Source organism: Taudactylus pleione, unplaced genomic scaffold (genome assembly GCF_031769625.1).
Source record: "Taudactylus pleione unplaced genomic scaffold, aTauple2 ptg000113l, whole genome shotgun sequence".
NCBI lineage: Eukaryota > Metazoa > Chordata > Amphibia > Anura > Myobatrachidae > Taudactylus > Taudactylus pleione.
In genome coordinates this window covers 5,696,707-5,720,000 of record NW_028284515.1, presented here as the reverse complement: position 1 = coordinate 5,720,000, position 23,294 = coordinate 5,696,707, and the positions used below count along the sequence as shown (strand labels likewise).

The 23,294-nt window shown below is 41.0% G+C and overlaps 1 protein-coding gene across 6 annotated transcripts in view; it reads right to left on the bottom strand.

Moving 5' to 3' along the window:
• The window catches only part of SMOC1 (SPARC related modular calcium binding 1), a 300,868-nt gene that overhangs the window by 239,238 nt on the left and 38,336 nt on the right, over nucleotides 1-23,294 (bottom strand). For 4 of the 6 annotated variants that reach the window (XM_088471206.1, XM_088471208.1, XM_088471209.1 and 1 more), the window contains exon 1: nucleotides 7,689-7,973. The exons of 1 other annotated variant lie outside the window; for it this stretch is intronic. In XM_088471206.1, coding sequence (XP_088327332.1) covers nucleotides 7,689-7,787 — 99 coding nt within the window. In that variant the 5' untranslated portion in view covers nucleotides 7,788-7,973. Of the gene's footprint in view, nucleotides 1-7,688; nucleotides 7,974-23,294 lie in introns of those variants that run through there. One more of the 6 variants, XM_088471207.1, reaches the window with a different exon arrangement.

The window sequence follows — 23,294 nt, the reverse complement described above, 5'->3', positions numbered from 1 at the left end:
AATTGGGTCCAAACAAAGTTAACCCTAGTGTTTATGTGTGTGAGCATGTGATAGGGAATATAGAGTGTAAGCTCCACTGGGGCAGGGACTGATGTGAATGGCCAAATATTCTCTGTAAAGCGCTGCGGAATATGTGTGCGCTATATAAATAACTGGTAATAAAATACAGTATACATTTGGTTTACAAACATTTATATTACATGCTATTCCTAATGCATAATACTAAGGCCTCATACACACTAAAAACACCAGTGCTTTACACGTATCCCTAGTATGTCAGCATGTGCGTGTACATGTGGTAGGGAATTTAGACTGTAAGCTCCACAGGGGCAGAGACTGATGTGAATGGACAAATATTCCCTGTAAAGCGCTGCGGAATAGGTTTGCTATATAAATAACTGGTAATAAATAAATTTAGGGGCAAATTCAAGTAGCCGCGAGGTCTTGGTGGAATGCTGCATCATATATGCTGTTACACATATTTCCGGTTATAATGTTAGGACAACCTTACTTGATTTTTGGCTGCACATCTATGGGACGCAAGTGAAAGCAAAATAGGTTTCCTGACCGAATGTCACATGTAGTACGAGGCTCTGAATCTGCGCCTTAGATTATTTGTAGCATATGGTACATATCTTCAACTCCTGCTATCTGAGAGAACAGTGGGAGTCCATTTATTAAGAACTGTTGCACAGGAAAAACATGGTCTGCTTATGGCAGTAATTAGACAGTAATTATTACATTTAAGCAAACATCTGGCCAATTGTTTTTTCTTTACTACAGTTTTCAGAAAAGTCACCATCAGTCTCTATAGGAAATGCATCTTCTGAACTCATTGAAGCCCTGGATTATTATTATTATCATCATTTATTTAAATATTGCCACTAATTTACATAGCGCTATTCAGAACATATAGGTTATTCATTTCTGTCCCTTGTCTATTTGAGCTTACAGTCTAAAATCCCATTTTGTCAGATCTATTTAACTACTAGGGGTATATTTACTAAAGTGAGAGTTTTTAGAAGTGGAGATGTTGCCCATAGCAACCAATCAGATTCTAGCTATTGCTTTCTAGAAGGGGCTAGATAAATGTTAAGTAGAATCTGATTGGTTGCTATGGACAACATCTCCACTTCTAAAAACTCTCACTTTAGTAAATATACCCCCTAGTGTGTTTTTGGATTGTGGGAAGGGAATCCAGTCAGCATGTTGACAGTAAGAATGTCAACACCAGAATGTCAACATAGGTGTTAGGTCAACATACACAATGTTGTGCATATCGATTCGACAGTCAATGTCAAAAGTAGTGCTAATTAGTGGCAATTTAGGGTTACGGTTAAATCTGACATAGTGAAAACACTACAGTATGTAGACATGCAGAATGCTGACATGACAAGGTTTACATTGTGTCATACTTACCTACTGCTGAAGGCTCCCAAAGTTTGGCTAGCCACCCGCACCCTCGGAAGAGTGTCCCGATCTGCAGCATCCCTCCCACCTTCTAGTGAAGTGGGCAGGATGGAGAGATAATTGCCCGGAATCGCGGCTCTGTACCGAGGGGTCAAGCCCGCATAATTTAGCGACCCCCCTTGCAAACCCATGATTCGTGGCAGTTTTTTCATGCAGTGCCATCCTGTGATTAGCGGTGAGTGACCACTTTGGAGTATACAGCAGTCTACAAGCCAACTCCGTGGGTCACTCCGTGGGTCCTGACAATTATATCCAGGATAAATTCTTCCTTTAGGAGCCGATATTACAACAGTGACTGTGTATCATCTTTTAGAGTCATACAATTATAACAGTGACTGTGAATCATAGTTTGATATCTTTTAGAGTCCTAAAAACGATATCTGTCTCCTGAAGTGGGGCAGCAATATTATATGTGCACATATACATATATATTTCAGTGGTTATAACCACATCAGTTGGCCTGGAAACAGACTACTGGTTTCTTCTTTTTTATATATTTAAAAGCTTTATGAATAGGTTTTGATTAGATATAATTATATCATCTGTTGTTTGTACTATTATGCAAAGAAAACATACTGTGAAAGGATGCTCTGTATTGCTATAAAGTGATATTTTTAATTGATGCAGTTGCATTTTCAATAAATTATTATTAATTATAAATTGATTGTGGTTTCTCTCACCTCTATAGCACTGTGTAGTAGTCGTTTTCTCCATCCTGTGATTCTGCCTTACTACATATTTGACAGATCAATATGAAGAATACTCTAGTTATTCAATTTCAACTTGCAAGGAAGCCCAGGCTGCATTCAACTGGGCTCCCCACCGAAGACTATGGCAATCAAAGATATAGGGAACGTTGCCGTATGGTAGATATCCTCCACATGTGAAAGCTCTAGTGTAGTGTGTATAGAACACGCTGTGATCCACATGTGTGCAATGTTTGAGTGTGTACAGACACATGTATATGTACAGAAGATAACACACCCTAAGTGGTCTCTCAGAAACTGACTTATCAGCTGCAGACTGGGTGTGTCTCCTTTCATCAGATATACTGTACCAGGATGATCGGGTTCCACAATGTGCTTGTTGCAGGCCAGGAGACCAGGTGGGCTGCTCCACTGCTGTAGCGTTTGCTCATTTATATTATACATTGTACTGTGCACAGCAGTGTGGTAAATCTGATAATCCAGCCCAAACATTTAGTATGAAAGATATACAATTGCAGTGTGCCCTTAGTACACACGCCAGTATGCACATCACTAATGAGTTCTACCAACAAGCACTGTACTACTGTATGAGGGAGTAAATCCTGGTTTCCCGGCTATATGGTAATAAATGTTGCTATAGAACTAGTCTGTTTATAGCATGCAGTCATTTTGTTGACATTTACAATGTTGGCCATCAGGATGTGGATTGAAAGATCTACAGTAAAGAGGTAGACAATGTCTAGATAGACACCAGATGTTAGACAGGCAATAGGTCGACAGGTACAAATGGTCAAAAGGTCAACATGGATATGGTCGACACATTTTTTTTTCTAACCCTAATCTTCACCCTAACCCTCCCCTTGGGGCCTAACTCTAACCCTCCCTCCTGGTGCATAACCCTAACCGTCCCTTCTAGTGCCTAACCTTCGCTCCTGGTGCCTAACCCTAACCGTTGGGATAAGTGCTTAACCATAACCGTTGAGGTAAGTGCCTAACCCTCCGGTAAGTGCCTAACTGAAACCCTAAAAAAAAAAAAGGGTGTCAACCATTTTCATGTCGACATTTTGACCCTGTTGACCATTTGTACATGTCGTCCTTCTTACATGTCGACCTTTAGTGTGTCAACATTTTAACCCTCTCGACCTTGTCCCTGTTGACCTATTGCCTGTAACATCTGGGGGTAAATTTACTAAAGTGAGAGTTTTATAAGTGATGTTGCCCATAGCAACCAATCAGATTCTGCTTAACATTTAACTAGCACCTTCTAGAAGATAATAGCTAGAATCTGATTGGTTGCTATGGACAACATCACTTCTAACATTCACTTAAAAAAACTCTCACTTTAGTAAATTTACCCCCCTCTAGATATTGTCTACATTTTTACTGTAGATCTTTAGACCGGATCCCGACCATCATAATGTCGACACCACAATGTCAACAATGATGTTGACATTGTTGAAAATCTGCAGAATGTCGACATGTTCACGATATTGACACCTGAAATGTCTACATGTGAAATGCTGACACTCAGAATGCTGACAGTTAAGGTTAGGCTGTGGGAGGAGAGGCTAGGGTTAGGCACTATGGGAAGGGTTTGAGTTAGGCTGTGGGAGGGTAGGCTAGGGTTAGGCACTACAGGGAGGGCTATGTTAGGCTGTGGGGGGAGGCTAGGGTTAGGCACTAAAGGGAGGGTTAGGGGTTAGGCTGTGGGAGGGGAGGCTAGGGTTAGGCACTAGGGGAGGTTAAGTTTAGGCTGTGGGAAAGGAGGCTTGGGTTAGGCACTAGTGGGAGAGTTAGGGATTAGGGGTAGGCTGTGGGAGGGGAATCTAGGATTAGGCACTAGGGGGAGGGATAGGGTTAGGCTGTGAGAGGGGAGGCCAGGGTTAGGCTGTGGGAGGGGAGGGTTATGGGTTAGACTTAGGCTGTGGGAGGGGAGGCTAGGGTTAGGTACTAAGGGAAGGGTTAGGGGTAGGCTGTGGGAGGGGAGGTTGGGTTAGACACTAGGGGAGGGTTAGGGGTAGGCTGTGGGAGGGGAGGCTAGGGTTAGGCAATAGGTCAAGGGTTAGGGGTAGGCTGTGGGAGGGGAGGCTAGGGTTAGGCACTAGGGGGAGGGTTAGGGGTAGGCTGTGGGAGGGGAGGCTAGGGTTAGGCACTAGGGGGAGGGTTATGGGTCAGGCTTAGGCTGTGGGAGAGAAGGCTAGGGTTAGGCAGTACGTGGAGGGTTATGGTTAGGCTGTGGGAGGGGAGGCTAGGATTAGGCACTAGGGGGGTTAAGGTTAGGCTGTGGGAAAGGAGGCTTGGGTTAGGCACTAGTGGGAGAGTTAGGGATTAGGGGTAGGCTGTGGGAGGGGAGGCTAGGGTTAGGCACTAGGGGTATGGTTAGGGGTAGGCTGTGGGAGGGGAGGCTAGGATTAGGCACTAAGGGGGTTAAGGTTAGGCTGTGGGAAAGGAGGCTTGGGTTAGGCACTAGTGGGAGAGTTAGGGATTAGGGGTAGGCTGTGGGAGGGGAGGCTAGGGTTAGGCACTAGGGGTAGGGTTAGGGGTAGGCTGTGGGAGGAGAGGCCAGGGTTAGGCACTATGGGAAGGGTTATGGGTTAGGCTGTGGGAGAGGAGGCTAGGGTTAGGTACTAAGGGAAGGGTTAGGAGTTAAGGTAAGGCTGCATAGGGAGGATTTGGATTAGCATTAAGGTTAGGGGTTAGCAATACTCACCACAGGAACAGCCAAAAGTCATGGTCAGCTGACTGCTAAACCCACAAGACACCGCTGAAGACACCAGACCCGCCAAATCAGATAAGTCTCCACTGGACCATCAGGAACATTTTGTTGATGTTCTAATCATGTCAGCATTTCATCAGTTTTGACATAATGAATATAGACGTGGTCAATGTCAACATGCTGAATGTCGACGTGATGAACATCATCAAAATATACCAATTCCTTTGTTATTGGATATTGGAGTCCTCAACTACTTTGACCAATTTATATTTAATTGGACAGATAAGGAACGATGGGGTCTATGTACTAAGCCTTGGAGACCGATAAAGTGGATGGAGATAAAGTACCAAATATCAGCTCCTAACTGTCATTTTTCAAACGCAGCCTGCAAAGTGACAGTTAGGAGCTAATTGGTTGGTACTTTATCTATGTCCACTTTATCTCCAATGATAAAGGTGGGTACATGCACCCACCCAGTTGAGCTGTCAATCACTGCCGGCCCATGCAGCAGGTGTACGGGAGGCTGACACTGCAGATATATTGGGCATCGGCTGTGCAGCACAGCCGACGCGTCATGTCTGTGAACATCGTTGTTCACAGACATATCGCTGGTACACATTGGCTGACGCACACACAATAAATCGCCCATTCAATTGAACAGCCAATATGTCGGACATTGTGTACCCAGCATTAGTACATAGACCCCTATGAGTATACCAAATATATAATGTCTTGATGGAAATTCAATTTGACCACCTTCTTACAACTGTATTTTTATAGTGTCCCCTATAATATATTCAAATCATCTTAGATGTCACCATAACTAGCACTGGATGGATAGCAATGTTTGGATGATTAGCACTTAAAAGAGGATCTGATAACAATGCAAATAAACAGTAATGTCATGTAGTAAAAACAGATAGGGGCAAATTTAATTAGCAGTGATATAACAACAGAACTTATGGCAATTGAGCACATATTAGGTTATTACAGGAAGAAGACATTGCTTATTTTATGCTCACATGTCTATGGGATGCAAGCATATACAAGAAAGGTTTTCCTGCCTGGATAACCACCAGCCTAGTATTAGCGCGAGAGGTTCCATCAGAACTTCACATCTTATTGAATCTGATCCATAATATATATATATATATATATATATATATATATATATATGAACCCCTACAAAAACAAACATGTCAAGTTGGCCTTGATGGCTGAAAGTGACTTCTACGCTGTATTTCGTTACCCATAGGAATCCAATTCTATTAATCATGCAGGTGCCCATTTTCTTCTGTCCATTTGGTTTTCATTTTTATGGACAATGAAAATTTGCACAGAATGGTTCCTTCAAGACAGAAAATCCTATCGACCTCTGACCATAATAACATAAACATGAGGACACCAGCTAGTGTGGGAAGGCTAATTATTTGCTATTCATGCCAAACTAATGACATTTATAACATGTGCGTCAAGCTGACCGCAGTCGCGGTCGTTTTGCTAATGGGTCAAACAAATGGACTGCTCATTTTGTAGCCAGTTTCACCGGTTACGTTTAGTGCATTTAGCATTGCATCAAATGGTATGTTTTATGTTATATCTAAAATGACAATTGTCTATCTAATACATCTCTATCTGGGGTGAGACTGGTGATATTGAACTTGTCAAACATTTCAGCCTGTCAGATATACTGTTATTTATAACAGTCATTGGTTGTGTGCTCATTATTATACTGATCTAAAATATTTTTATTGTTTGCTTTTTGACAGTAAATTAGTGAGCTGATCAGGACTTTATCATTGTTTAGGGAAACATCATCACTAATAAGAAACAATATTAAGCCATGACATAGTACCCAGACACAGAAATATAAAGTTCATATAAAGGTGTAAAGATAATATTAGAAAGTAATACTGTAATAAAAAAAATAAGGTATAGAGATAATTTTAGCTCCCAGGATAAATGGTATGCAGAATTACAACACTAACTTCCGCAATCATTTGTTTACATAAATTTACCACAAACGAAATTTAATAGCTTATTTGTTAAACAAACAGGAATTTGACTAAAGCAGTTTTTTGATAAAAAAAACATTGGTAAATTGCAGCAGACACTATAGTTTTAATTAATCTCATGTCATATTAGGTATTCCTATATATTGCTGCCAGTGGCACAGACACCTTAGTCAGACACCTTTAATGTATTTAGACAACTGTAATGTATTTGAATAACTTAGACAGCAGAAGACATTAATATAAAGGAGGTAAATAAAGCAAAAGGCAAAAGCAACATATGACCTGTGTTTTTAACTGAAAATGTATCCAATCACTGATGTATAAAGTATAAGAATTGATAGACACATTAAAAAATAAAAATACATAATTACTTGTGGACAGTTTTACAAATCATCACTAACATAGAAAGCAAATATGCTATAAAAATCCTCACAGATCTACAGGACATTGTCTAGATTTTTTTTTATATATATATATTATATATATATATATATATATATATATATATATATATATATATATTATTTTTTTTCTTTAAAACAAATAATATTTTAGATTTTTATTTTATTTTTTATTAAAATAGTAGTTTCAACTTTTCCTTGCCACTGAAATGCTTTCCAAAAATAAATCTGCTTAGCTGACATTATTATATTTATGAAAGAAAATATTCAGCGACTGCAGAAATGTGGTATGTTTTCAAAAATGTGAATTCAGATTACAGCAAATGTAACAGACGATGGTTAGACATAGATATATAAAAGTGAGAAGTCAGTGTCTTACCCTGGGTCCAGTTGCTCTGTGATTGAAGGATTGTGGTAGATTCAGCAGTACAAGGAGGAACTGAGATGTTACAAAAATGGTCAGACTTCTCTGAATCATTTTTTTACTTCAAAACAGGTGTAAAAATAATAAAATAAATATTTATGATATATATGCATGAAACTGTTAATCTTCTCTAGTTTAGGGGACTAAGTATAAAACTCAGTACATTAAAAAAATAAAAAAACACTAAAGACAGCAAGATATGTGGAAATACACAGATGTGCCTCCTGCAGCTCTTGTCTTTCCCTGTACTGGCAGCAGGTTTAAAGCATTAACACTTCCATTGGGATCCCATTATAAACCCACTTGAAAAGGGGAGGGAGTATAGGGGGTGGTAAATCAAGTCTGACCCCTTCTTTTTAACTTGCTTATGTGGTACTAAGCTGAGAGGACTGCTGCCACCTACTGTTCACTAATTGATCAACAAACATTTTGCATTCTACATTACATTACCATACTGTTATATTATCTATTTATCACTTGTGTTAAAGGGTTTTCCCAGATGCCTCAGATATACACATCATAAAAGTATATTGAGTACCCCATACAGTATCTATAAAAATGCCAATATTTGCCTATCAGTTAGAGGTATTAGAGCGGTTAGCTTTATAGCAACAGGTTTCCATTGTATTACCAATTAACAAGCACAATTCTCAGTAATGTCAAAGATAAAGAGATTCAAACACATCACTAGAAGTTGATGACAAGTGATGAATCCTTTCTTTACATCAGTAAGTGATGTTAGGTTTGCTGTGAGGACAAGCAAAGACATGGAAGCTGAGCTGTCATTTTTGCACTTTTTTGCATTTTCATGGAATACGCTGTAATGCCTGAAGTGCTGCAGGACCTTAGTCACCGACGTACCAACTCATTTTTGTAAAGTTTTTTGAAAGTCATTAATTTATGCAATATTTACTGTATATAGCGTACACCTATTCAGCATCGCAATGGGCTGGAAGCATTGTACTAGATCACGCTATCACTCTGCTCCAGCATCAGCAGGCATATTGCAGATTCTAAATTCATCGAGAGCAGACAGAGAGATCTGAAAGAATCTGCTGTATTAGGTCCGACTTACAGTATATAGGACCGAAACATTGGTGTGTAAGGAATGCTTAATATACCTCAATAAAGACAACATTTTCTGCCACTATTACTGGTAAGTGCATCCCTGCTTTTTGATATATTTTTTAAACTGAATCTGCTGCCTCTATATCCTAATATTGTGTGACACAACAGGACATCATTTATCTACTGTGAGCGCGGACACATACACTCAGTGTGCACTTCTCCTACTGATATAACACTCTCAACTGCCATTCATGTACATTTCCATACCACTGACACTGCCACCTCTAAATTTCCACGTAAAACCTCTCAGCTCCCACTGTGGGGGACAGAGAGAAGGGAGTCAGGACAATGCAGGGGGAGAGGAGAGACCAATATACTACTGTATGGATGGACCAATATATATATTTTTTTTTAATGAGTAATATTTTATTAATTTACCATTTTAAAACATGTAACATATACAACATAAAATAAGACATAGTGATGGCAGGCATAACACAGCAACAATCTATAATACAATACCAATTCTAACTTTCGGTGAGTAGAACCAAAGCCCAATATATAGTGCTTAAAGGCTAATTGAAATACACTTACACATTGAACTACCATAGCTATAGCAATATAAATGTTCTAAATATAGTGACCTAAAACATAACACATAACAATGAAATGTAACAATAATTATAACAATTACAACTAACTTAACCAAAATAATTAACCATGGTGAAAATCTATATAGTTAGTATGGGTTATCAAAACCACTAACACATCAACTATACATTTATTAGCCTCAAAATAAATAACCACTACCTTAATGACTATAATATAGTGATCGTAAACATGAACGTGTACTTTACTGATTATAAGTGCATTCATTATAAATGTGTTTACTACAATTATAATAACTATAAGTGTATTAACTATAGGTGTAATATCTATCATTTTACTAACTAATTATATAGTGACAATAATAGTGACTATGAATAACTTATTAATTATCATTATTAAACCATATGTACTGTGCCTGTAAATATATCAACTACATATATACAAACTATAAATACAACTTTTATATGCTTAATAATTATATATTTTGGTTTTAATTGCGTAGTTTATAATTCATGAAAAATATATACTTGCCGACATTTGAAAAAAATGTATATTCCCTTGCAAATTGTAATAGCTATCTCATTTTACAATATACATTTTATGCCTATACATAGCATCACATATATACAAAAACAAGGAAAGAGAAAGGAAGAGAGAAACAAATAAAATAATAATAATAATTAAATAACTCAAAAGCTGCACTGGCTCTCTTATCATAATTTAAATACACAAGAAAACCACACACTATTATGTACATCTAATAATTTGTAAATGTTTACCTAGAGATAAACTACTATAAAATCTTCCATTTCTTTAGGATGAGGCAAATTTGTACTCCAGCCATCTACCCCAAATCTGATTAAATTTAATTTCTGCCTTATGTGTAATATAAATGTGTCTTTTATGCTGAACAGTAAAGTGAATCAAAGACAACCAGGCTTCAACTTCCGGTCCCTCGGAAGCCATCCATAAACGAGCAATAGACACTTTAGCTAAGGCACACATATTTAATATTAACTGTTTACTATTTTTATTAACAAGATTTCTCTCGAACATTCCCAAACACGCTACTGGCTTGAGTGTTACAATAGGAATTCCCAGTTCGATTAAAACAGACTTAACCCGCTCCCAGAATTGGCAAACAAATGAACACTCCCACAATAAATGCCTAAATGACTCCTCCTCTGTGGCATTTAGGCCAATGAACGGTAGAGCGACCTCCATATCTAACTAAACAAACCAGTGTAAGATACGTATGATGTTGAAAAAAAATGATTGAATTTGCTGAAATCTAATAGGGGTTGTAGAAACCTTAGGAGTCTTCAATGCCTCAGGCCAAGTCTCATCTTTAATAGGACCCAAATACGCCTCCCACTGAGATTTAAGTCTAGGTAGATTTTCAGTATGGTGAAAGGATAATAAACACAAATAAGAGTATGATAATGGCTTACAGGGGCAGAGAGTCAGCAAAAATTTTTTAATAAAGTAGATATCAATACAGGGGGTGAAATTTGAAAACTGTGTCGACAAGGCATGTCTAAGCTGCAGATATCGATAGAAATACTCTGATGGGAAATAATATTTCTGTCTTAGATTATCAAATGAACAAAGAACTGAGTTATCGTACAATTGACCTATTGTAAACATGACTACCAGACTAAGGGGGTCATTCAGACCCGTTCGCGAGCAAAGGACGCTCGCAATCGGGTCGATGTTCCCCCACTGCGCATGCGCACGACGGAGGGAGCTCCATCATGCGCATGCGCGAGACCCGGACTGCGACAGCCAAGCTGTCGCTCCGGGTCTCGCACCAAAGGGGGCGTGCTGTCCAGACGGAGGCGTTCCCATGGGAACGTCTACCCTCTGGAGCCGGCCCCACTGACATCACTAGTGATGTCAGTGGGAGTGATTTTGGCTCTGATAGAGCCAAAATCACTCCTGGGCTTGCGGCAGCGAGACCCTACCGCAGGGTCTCCGTCGCAAGCCCGATGGTCGCGATGGTCAAGACCATCGCGACCATCATCATGGACGCTTGCATATGCTGTGGGTGGTCACCCACAGCTATGCGAGCGTCCAAGAGGACGCTCCATTTTCATGGAGGAGGGCCCTGATTCAGAGCGAGCGCTCTGGTCAGAGCGTTCAGCTCTGAATCAGGCCCTAAGGGCTTCATTTACTAACGAGTATTATCACCAAAACAAGTGATACATTTCACTGTGTATGATAAATGCTGCTCCAGCCAATACGCTCCCAACTGTCATCTGTTAGAATAATGACAGCTGGGATCCGATTGGCTGGAGCAGCATTTATCATACACAGTGACATTTATCACTCGTTTTGGTGATAAAACTCAGGCTGTAAACCAGCCAGTTCGGTCTGTATACTCAAGCTACAGTACTCGAGGATGTGTCAGGGTCTAATGCAGGAGCCTCTATCATGCCAGAGACCTGCCTTCAAATTTTAATTGCTTGTTTTAACAAGGGCGGGCTAGATGAAATAGTTCTACCTTCTAGCAATATTTGTATAGGAGTAAACCCAGGGCATGACTGAGATACTAAAAGAACATGCAAAGCATCGCTAGACAGGTCCTGAAGCCATATCTGTAAATGTATCTTTTGAGTTGCATAATAATAGTATTTAAAATTCGGCAATGCAAGACCTCCGGCAGATCGAGTCCTAGTAAGGGTATCTAAACGAATACGAAAATGATGATTCACCCAAACCCAGGAGTAAACCCAGGGTATTTGTCATGAGTGGCTCAGGAGGATCTCCTACTGAGGAGCTGAAAGCGGAGGTCCCGGGTTGTTGAAGGAATCGGAGGCAAGGGGCCTGGATGTATGTCCTCCTTATCCACAAGTATCGGATGTTGACGAGACCTGACCAAAGGCGCAGAGTTTAACCTGCTGAGAGGTGTTCGCCAGTGACCACTCCAAGCGGGATATGGGTTTAAGCTGCACCCAGCAAGCAGGTCACGGTCCTTTGGTCAGGTATCCGATACTGGTGAGAAATGGAGGGAGATGACATCGATGAGGCCCAGGAGAGTGTACTTCTGAATTCTGTACTTGGATATTGTACTGAGTGTGCGGGCTAGGTATCAGACGCACTGCTGGCACAGGAGAGTGACACTGATGTTGTACTGAGTACACGGACTAGGTATCAGACGCACCCTGGCACAGGAGAGTAACTAGAAATGATTTGAGAGCAGAATAGCAAGGGAACCTGGAACAAAGTGACGGCAAGCAAACACTAGTAGAAACGATGTTATACAGGCAACTTCCTGTTGTCCAGAGCCCAGTAATATACCCCAAGGTAGCAGTCCATTGGAGGACAGAGTCAGCTGACAACAACCATGCTACCATTGGATGAAGGGTCAGTCGGGTGATGAATACAGTCATGGCTGCACCCATGACGGCAACCTCCGTAACCAAGTCACGGAGCTGCACATGGATGTCCAACGGCATGTCCTGAAGTCATATCTGCAAATGTACCTTTTGAGTTGCATAAGAATAGTATTTAATAGTAAATTCGGCAATGCAAGACCTCCAGCAGATCTAGTCCAAGTAAGAGGGCCTAAACTAAAACGAGAATGACGATTCACCCAAACCATTAAAGGAGACTATTTAGATTCCGAAATGTACCAGCAGAAAGAAAAACAGGAAAATGTTGAAGTATGTATAAAAGCGTGGGTTGCAGACCATTTTTATTAAATTGTCCAGACCCATAACTGTAAAGGGGAGTCGGCTCCACACCCCAATTGTATCCTTAACGCAAATTTTAAAAAAGGGTTTATATTAAGGGATACAAAATCACTAGGTGTGTTTGTTAACCAAATACCTAAATATTTAAATGGTCTACCAAACAAAGAGAGACTAAGGGCTCCATTTACTAACGAGTTTTAAGAGTTCAAAACTCGTTGCGTGTGAATTCTAGTGTTTCTGATATTTATTAAAGCCTGTTAGTGGCAGTGTAATGCAGCACTATTCTCTTTTTACTTCCCTTATTTACCAACGAACAGTATTTCTAACTTACCGTTTGTTGCGTTATTTTGAACTCTTCAGCCCCATGCTTCTGTTAAACTGTGCTCACAAGCGCTATGGTCTTGTTTGTCTCAGAAGCTGGCGTTTCCCCTCCTTCCTCCCTCCCCATCACAGCAGCTTGCAGCCCCTCTTCCTCCCTCCCTCCTGCAGCAGACCCCTCCCTCCCTCTCACAGCAGCCGGAAACCCCTCTTCCTCCCCTCCACCCTCTCCCCCATAGTTGACAGCGGACCCCTTCCTCCCTCTCCCCCGCAGCAGACAGCGGACCCCTTCCTCCCTCTCCCCCGCAGCAGACAGCGGACCCCTTCCTCCCTCTCTCAGCAGCCGGTGGCCAACCCTTCCACCTGCCCGCAGAACCCCAGCACACGGCTGATTGTACCTCTCCTTACTTGCAAGGCAGCAGCAGCAACAACCTTCCTTCCCAGCAAACAACACGCTGGGCTGGGAAGGGAGGTTGTTGCTGGTGCTGCCGGGGATCTGAGGGGAGCCAGGTCCATCTCACTGTGCATGTGCCGGGAGTGCTAACACACAGCATATGCACCTACTACAGGAAAAAAAACACAACTTCCATTCATCAGCGCTGTTTGGGGAGAAGAAACAGCGCTGATGGGATTTTTAACATCACCGCTGACTGGTGAGCAAACTATTAATAAATACAAGTTAAAAAACACAAAAAAACATGGCGAGCAGTAACGTTAAATAACACATAGCAGGACAAATTCATTAGTAAATGGAGCCCTAAAAGGGTTACCGAGCAGCTACCTCTAAGTGGCATAATATAGAACTTATCCCAGTTATTTTTTAGGCCAGAGTATATGACTTGAAGAGCTGCTGGTAGCCTGATTACATAATTAGATAATAATCAAACAAGAAGAAGAAAAGTATTCCTACATGGGGCATTCATGGATCTCAATATAAATAATCAAACAATAATGTTCACAGCAAATTTGGAATGTAATAAAATTAAAATAACAATGATAAATCTTAAAATATTGCCAGAGAAATATAGTTGTATAAAAACAAAGTGAAAATAAAATTTTCTGATGAGCTCAAAACTCCAATGTTATTACTATTCTCACCTCAATGGTGTGTATACGATTCCAAATATGATATACAATTAGATATTACCAGAGCCGTAACTAGACTTTTTGGTGCCCTGTGCCAGAAAGAGCATTGGTGCCCCCTTCACTTTTCAAAAGGACATAATGCAGAAATTTGACGGGCCCAAACAGCGCCCCCCTGACCTGTGGTGCCCTATGCCATGGCACCGGCCGCACTACCCTAGCTACAGCCCTGGATATTACCAATATATATATAAACCTCATAAAGGGTCCTCTATTCAGGCCAACTATTACAGATAAAAGGTGTGTAATATTGTTATCATATATTGGTTTAGGTGTTAATGACCATGTTAAATATATTCGGTTGGGATAAACTGGGGATAGATTGATACAATATAGAGCAGTAGTAATATTAATATCATTTAATTATTTGCCCAACACAATCAGTTTAACAGTTTATACTCTACTAGGTCCTTTTATCCCAGTCCAATGTCTGGGCTATTTCTCCTTTATATAAAGGCTTCCCCTTTATAAATATCAGGGGTTCATAGTGTTAATGTTCAAATCGCAACACTATATATGGTATCTGTTTTAGATCATTGGTTATTCACTCATTATAAAACTTCACAATGTAATGTATTAATATCTTACAACATTATCAGTGGAATCATTAGGATAGGCTTAGTGGTCATATCATTTTTTCTTCACAGCATATATACTTGCTTATGATTTATAATGCTGGCATTTATGCTCTTAAATACACCACTCACATCAGCACTAAAGCTGCATACACACACAACGATTTAGTAAATGAACGATTTTATTAAACAATTTTCGTTCATTTCTTTAAGGGAAAAATGAACAAAAATCGTTTACTAAAATCGTTCATTTACTAAATGTAATGAACGATTTTTTTGAACTGCAAACGATTTTTGCATATTCCCTTACTGAAAATCGTTGAGTTGGTCAGTCTGACTGAACTAGAAACTACAAACGTGAACTTGCATGAACGATAATCGTTCATAGTTTTAACTTAGAAAGTGAACGATTTTTTCAATGATTTAATGATAAACGATATAGGTTAACGATAATCGTTCAAAAAAATCGTTGTGTGTGTATGCACCTTTAATCCTGGGTCATACATATATCATTCTTGTGTGAACAGCTCAATATCCAGACATATTAGGAGGAGTTGTATAGTGTCTATTTAGTAGCATTCGTTAGCCACCCTTTACAATGTTGCCAAATATAGTGCAATCATGTTTCACAGCGTTGTGAGTGCAAATATCAGGATTAGCCTAATACTAGATGATTAACAATGGACAATGGGCACCCCTGGCGCGTGCTCTAGGCCAATGAAAAAGGGGAAGAAATAGAACCATTTACAGACAGACAATCTGGCGCTTGGCCTGTCGTATAATAATAGGACCCATTTACGATATCTTGGGTCAAATCTGAATTGACACATGACCTCCCACATGAAGGGCCACTCCACAGAGTAAAATGCCTTAGTCGCATCCAATGACACTATGCCCGAGGAGAACTCCTCCCTGTTATTTTATACTTAATAAAGTCCAGTTGCTGAACTGTAAATACTTCTTTCCTCGTTCAGTTCCTCCGCTATCACTTTTGTCACACTGCCACATATTGTGAAATGATTAGAAGGGGATACAAGGTAATAGGCTGGAAGTTGCTGGCACCCGCAAGTTGTTTCTGCAAGTCTTCGGCGATTTAGCTGCGAGATTTTAAGCAGCAATAAGTTAAAAGGTAAAACCAGGTTGGTTTTGTCTTTTAAATCATTGCAGTCATAAATATAGTAGCTAAATCGCCAAAAACTTGCATGTGCCAGCAAATCAAGAGCTATTAAAAATTCACCCCTGAATGTGCTTTGGATCTGACATTAGTTGCAGGCATATGAACTACATACAAACTCCAGACATATATTCACTGGTTTAATTTATCAGAAGCAATAGTGATCCTCTTTCTTCTATTATTCATTTCAGGGTTAACATTTGTTAAAACAGGACGGACGTCAACCCTAAATTGAGAATCTTTACTTCAACCAATATAAAAGTCATTAAAAGTTCTGCATAATTCACATGAACTGCTCCGTCCCAAGCTGCAGAGCCCCCACATTCCAGAGAATAATCTAAAATAGTACTTTACATTTAAATGCATAGGGTAACTGATTTATAGGAAAATTTCCAAGTTAAACTTGAATCAAGCTCAGATGCATCAGAGGTCCATGTATGAGACATCATCCTGTACGCATACAAGAGGGCCAAATGGGTATTTTACATTACCGTTTGTATAATTATCCTTCAGTTAGGAAGTGCCAACATATAAAGTCACCATCACTACCGATAATGCTTTATGAGCATCACTCCGTAGGCTTGTCCAGCATCCCTGGAGATGCTGGGTTGCCCCCAGAGGCTAGTGCCTGCACTGTCAGCTCTTCCTCTGTGACAGGGCCCAAGTGCTACAAGAGAATGTCACAATGCATCACCCGACTCCTGTCACTGAGGAGCCGGCATTTTGGTGTCACCCCCTCTGAGGGCGACACCCGGAGCGGCCCTTACCCCCATAGTGACACCACTGCTGCATGTTATTCTTCGTATCACAAATGAAATAATTAGCACCACCTGTGGATCTTTTAACATGTGTCAGCTAGTAATAAATACACCTGTGCACCAACTAGGATATCTGGAAAACATGGCATGTTAGGAGTGCACTGCTATAGACCATCAAATAGATTAATAATGAATAGACCATTAATACCATATAATACACTATCCAGTGCATGACAAGATCAATATGTACATATATGTCCAGGGCAGTGCTAGGTTCTCCTGCTGCTCCCCCAGGCTCCCTTACTTGCTCCAATGCTTTGGAATGGTGCCCACATCTGAAATAAAAGCCATTTAGCTCAGGCAGGATGGTCCTACAGGGACCCGAAGCCGGCCGCCGCAGTTTACAGGTAGAGGAGGGAGATCCTGGCCTCTTCCCTCCCCCCCCAACAACGGCGGTGACACGCCTTTGCTTCGTGTAACTGAGCTGTTGCCGCCCCCTCCCCACCCCCAAACGGCAGCAGACTGTCAATCACTGACAGTCTGCTGCCAGTTTGCAAGCATACTCGCAGACCTGTTCTGCACATGCGCAGAATGGGTCTGGCACCTGCGCAGATTCCCAAACATCGGGAATCTGCGTTCAGCAGCTCACTAGCGTGCACTGCTGAATCAGGCCCACTGTCTATACCACAAGACAATAGAGACAATTCTTAATCATATTTATATACTGTACGTAGAAGATTTGTTGCTAGCAGGTCAGCAGAGACACATAGGGCCTGATTCAGCAAGGAATGCACGGATGCAGATGCATGCACTTGTCTGCTGCGGGAATATGCAAATCAATGCATACGTACGGAGACAGCAGCACAAGTTGCAGATGCCCAGCCCCATACTAAGTCGCCAATCTCCCTTTACTCACAGCCTGATCAGCATGCAAGATAGCGTAAACATCGGTAACATCGAGAATCATTGGACTCGTACGCACAATAGTGGTTGACCTGACCTGCCGCATGATTTTGCCCGCTTCCTGCGTACAGCTTACGGTATGGCGGCTTATGCCGCCGCATTGGCCTTAATTATGGACGCCCCTAAAACGGCGTCCCAATGGACAGGCATGCCTGCGTTCGCATGACCACCCCCACGTCACCACCCACAAACGGCACTTCCTGTCAATCAGTTTTCCCCAACATCGATGTTAATCGATTTTGATATATTTTAAATTGATTAAAATTGACCTTTAGTAAATATACCACTTTAGGGTCTGCATATCATCTGTTAGGATCTTCCGAAACTTGAGTGCAGGAACAATTGAGCAAGAAGAATATATTGAGGCAATACTTGCTAAGTATGCAATGATAGACACAAAAAACCAATCAGTACTCCCATTGACAAAGACACAAAAATCACAAGAGCCACGTTACCAACAAGCAAGGCAGAGATAGTGAAAATGAAGAAAGTACCTTATCAATTAATCCTGGGAAACAAACACTGGACTGCAGTTAAAATAATTCTGAGATACTTAAAGGGTTCAAGTTTCTTAAACTTAAAAAGTTATCAAAGTCTGAAAATTCTATATTGGAAACTTTGTGATACCAACTGGGAATCAGATGAAGTTGACCATTCTTATACAGGATGCCTGTTTGTACTAGCAAGTACAACTGTCAGCTGGGAAAACAGAAAGCAACCCACTGTTGCCCTATCCACCACTGAGGTAGAGTACATGGCACTTACGGAAGCCACCAAGGAAGCCTTATAGTTAAAAGAGAGTTAAGTCTTCTTTGTATGAACAAGGGTGCAATTGACTTGTCCTCTACTACCAAGCACCATGAACGGCCCAAGTACATTGCTATTTGACATCACTTTATCTGTGAATTAGTGAAGAAAAAGGTTTAATCAGCATAACCTACATAGCAAGCAAAGATAATGCTGCTGATATGTTAACAAAGGGATTGACGTCACAATTACTATGTGTGTTCCCTAGAAAATGTGGACTGGAATATAATTAAATGTTGATACGTTTCACTGTTTATCGTTTTATCTAATAACCAAGTTTTTGGTTACAGGACTTCTGTTTAGGTAAAGTGTAACATTTATGTGTAATTGGAGACTGCCCTGAGCGAGGGGGAGGGGGTGTTGAGGGGGGTGGTCCGCACTCTGTCTCTTTCCAGGCAGTGATGTACTGCCGGGGATGATGTCATCTTGACTGTCGATAATGCTTTATGAGCATGCACGTAACCATTTGTGTCACTGTGTTAGAGCAACATAGTGCTGTATGGAAGTGCAGTACATAGCTCTTATAAGAGACTTATTATTATTACGGTATACCGCTATTACTGCATTAATCCTGTGTTTGCTGCCGTTACCAGTAAACCATCATACTTGTTAAGGACGTCTTTGTGAACTAATATCCATTTCACATCTCGTTGACACCTATAGCAACCAAATAGGTTCTGCCAATATTAACTGCACAACTACTTTAATAAAAAAGGCCCCTTAATGAGGACCAATATGATTAAACTTAATATATAATTTTCATATAGTTGAACACACAGTGTAGTGTTGGTAACAAAGTGACATTCTGTATAAGGAGATTTGGGCTCAGAATTGTCCAATCTCTTGTATACATATTCAAGGAATAACACTTGGCAGGCATGGATGTCTGGTACAGAACCAGCAATGCTTTTACACACACCCGAGATGACAGCCTAGTTGAACTTTTACAACCACATGCTGAGTACTGACAAGTGTATATGGTGGCAGAGGGTATATATTGCCTCACTTTGGAAGAACCAGCTATGGCATCAGAATCACTGATACTTATCCACTCTTATGCCCTGAGGGTTTGCAATTCACACTCCAGGACTGAACTCTGATCTGTATGATATTAAAACCAATTTGCAATGAGGTTTTAGGACACGTGAAGTTGCAAGTCACAAGTTATTTTAAGTAGACAAAGAGATAGATTCAAACAAACAAAGAGTATGATGCATAATATATAATTATATATATTTATATTGTGATAAGATCAAGTTATGGGTGCCCTCTCCTGGGGTAGATGGGCACTTCCAAACACACAGCACACCAGTCCAGGGTTTCCATGAAATTATCCGCAGCTAATTTATTGTGCAGAAAAAATAATCCTAACTCGTCTGAGCTCTAACTAAACAGAGATTCCCTCTCTCTCTCTCTCTCTCTCTCTCTCTCTCTCTCCCTCTCTCTCTCTCATCAGTGGTAGGACCTAATTCCTGGTATGCAGTCGGCATGCCGACTGTCTAAATGCCGACAGTCGGCATCCCGACTGTCTAATCCCGGCAGGTGTCTAATGACAGGCGTCAAATTCCCGACGCCTATCATTAGACCTACGCCGGGAGCCTGACTTCTGGCTTACCGATCGAAGGTAAGCCGGACACGGACAGCCGTGGGGGAGGTTAGGGTTAGGCACCCCCACCGGGAGACTTAGAGTTAGATTGCGGGGAAGGGGGGGTTAGGGTTAGGCACCCCTAAGGGAGGGTTGGGGGGGGGTTTGGTTAGTAAATAGACTGAATACTTACCTGTCGGGATCTTCACAGCCAGGCTTCCGCTGTCGGGCTTCGAAACCGCTGGCCGCACTCCCCTACCACAAACATAGGCATATGCACAGTACTACCGGTCATAAATCACTATGTCTCTTGACAGGCTTGCTGCCTCTTACCCCAGGTAGTGGGATATGCTTTTATTAGCCTATTACAGGTGCAAGTGCTAATTAGCCTGTTCTCAGGCTGAAGACATTAAATGGGCCTAATGGATGTATCCCGCCCTCACTCTCCATCCATAACCCCAAGAACCCCTTATCCAGCTTTTACTAAAGCCCAAACCTCTATCAAGTCTGTTTTGCAATCACAGACATTTTCCTGGAGTTTTTAATACATATAGGGCAGAAATCTGGGACAAATATATATCCTGTGTATGACCTTACCAATACTTTTTTCACATATCCCCCCTCCCCTTTTGTTTCAACCTGTGGGGCGGAACAACAGCAGCCCCCAAACAAAAAACACAAGACAAAGCGTCTGTATTGACTAGTTGTCTCCCTGGCCTGTGATCTACTGAAAATGTTAAATTTTGTAATGCCAAGAACCATCTTGTTATTCTCCCATTGCTCTCCGACATCCATTTGAAGGGTGCATGATCGGTGATCAACCTGAATTTCCTTCCCAGCAGGTAGTACCTGAGAGTTTCTAATGTCCATTTGATGGCCAATGCTTCTTTTTCACCAGTCGCATAGTTTCTCTCATGGACATTCAACTTTCTCCTTAAATAAATAAGAGGATGCTCTTCATCCTCTTTGTTCTGGGACAGGACTGCACCTATCCCTACATCCGATGCATGTTTGCACCACAAATTCACTTTTAAAGTCAGGTGTCATCAGAACTGGTTGGGTACACGATGCTACCTTCAACTCCTGAAAAGCCTTTTCTGCTTCAGGATTCTATTTAACCATAACTCTGTTTGCCCTTGATAAGGCAGCAATGGTGGCAAAATTGGGTATAAACCTTCTATAGTACCCCGTGATTCCTAAGAAAGCTCTCACCTGGTTTGGGGCTTTAGCAAACCTCTGCCAATGGTGTATCCAAAATAATTGACATCTTCCATCCCTAAACAACTTTTTTGCGGATGGCTGTCAATCCTGTCTTATAGATGGAGTCCAATACTGCTTGCACTCTGGGTAAGTGAGACTCCCAATCAGGACTATAGATGACTACTGCCGGTGGTGGGTGCCCCATGTAACCCAAATGGCAACATCTTGTATTGGAGCAATCCGTCTGGTGCAGAAAAATCTGTCTTTTCTTTGGCATTATCGGTTAATGGCAGTTGCCAATACCCTTTGGTTATGTCTAGAGTGGTTAAGTACCTTGATGTTCATAGTCTTTCAAAAACTTCATCCACCCGAGGCATTGGGTAGGCATCAACCTTAAACACATTATTCAACTTCCATAAATCATTGCAGAAGCGCAAACTCGTGTCAGGTTTTGGGATGAGCACAAAGGGACTTGACCATTCACTATTTGACTCCTCAATTACACCTAACTCCAACATTTTTTTATTTCAGTAGAAGGTACATCATCCTGTGCCCCACTCATCATTCTCTGGCTCCCCAATCATGCTTGAAAAATGGGAACATTTCTGTTTCGGAAGACGCTCCCACTGCATCAGTAACATCCTCAAACAGATCTGGGTTATTTACTTCTGTAACAAATCAACTTTCCCACAGCTTCCAGAAGTGGCCAAACTCCCTCCCCAATATCACATCATACATCACATCATGAACCAAACCCACAGGGACTACAGTGGAGCCACACTGCATTTCTATGTTCATTTCCACAGTAACATAATCCTGAGTATCCCCATGTATGCAAGTTACAGTAACAGTTTTCCCTTTATATTTCAAGGGGCTCACCAATTCGTATTTGATAAGAGTTATCAGGCTACCAGAATCTAACAGAGTCTCTATCTGTTTGTATTCTATAGTGACTACTATACACATTTGCTTATCTGTCTCAGTCTGTCGGTCTGAGCAGAGAAAGACATTCTGCGATTAACATAAGCAGCATCACATTGCATAGGCTCAGAGGTAAGTGAACAATTAACAGCAATATGGCCTAAACCACCACATCGGAAACATTGTATCATATTATTATCGTCTTTAAGGGGTAGGAACCTTCCTGGCACTGCCGGCTCACTTCCAGGTTTCATAGTCTCTTGATAGGACTGTGTAATAGAGCTGTTCTGAGGAGAATCGAATCATGTTCCCATGAATTCATACTTTGACGAACTGAGACCTATACACATCTCTTCAACATAAATATATTTATAAGTGATCTAGTACAATAGTTATTATAGCTACTAGAGAGACAGTGACAACACATAAAAGTACTATTACTTTAACTCACATATAATAGGAGCCCCGTGCGGTCGAGACTATTTTAATACACGTATTATTTCCTTGATTATACACATACTTTATTTTACATTTCACTGCGGTTTCTCCTTATGGTTAGAATTTTTAACCAAATATATAATAAAGGTTATAATTTAGCATGAGTGCATCCACCTTAGACAATTCTTCTTTCTTTGTTCTGTTGATTTTACCTCCAGGTTCCAAACTCAGTCTTCAATTCATTCCACTGCCCAGCAACCTACTCCAGTCTTACCAGTGGTCACTGAAGATCGCCGTTGTGGGACTA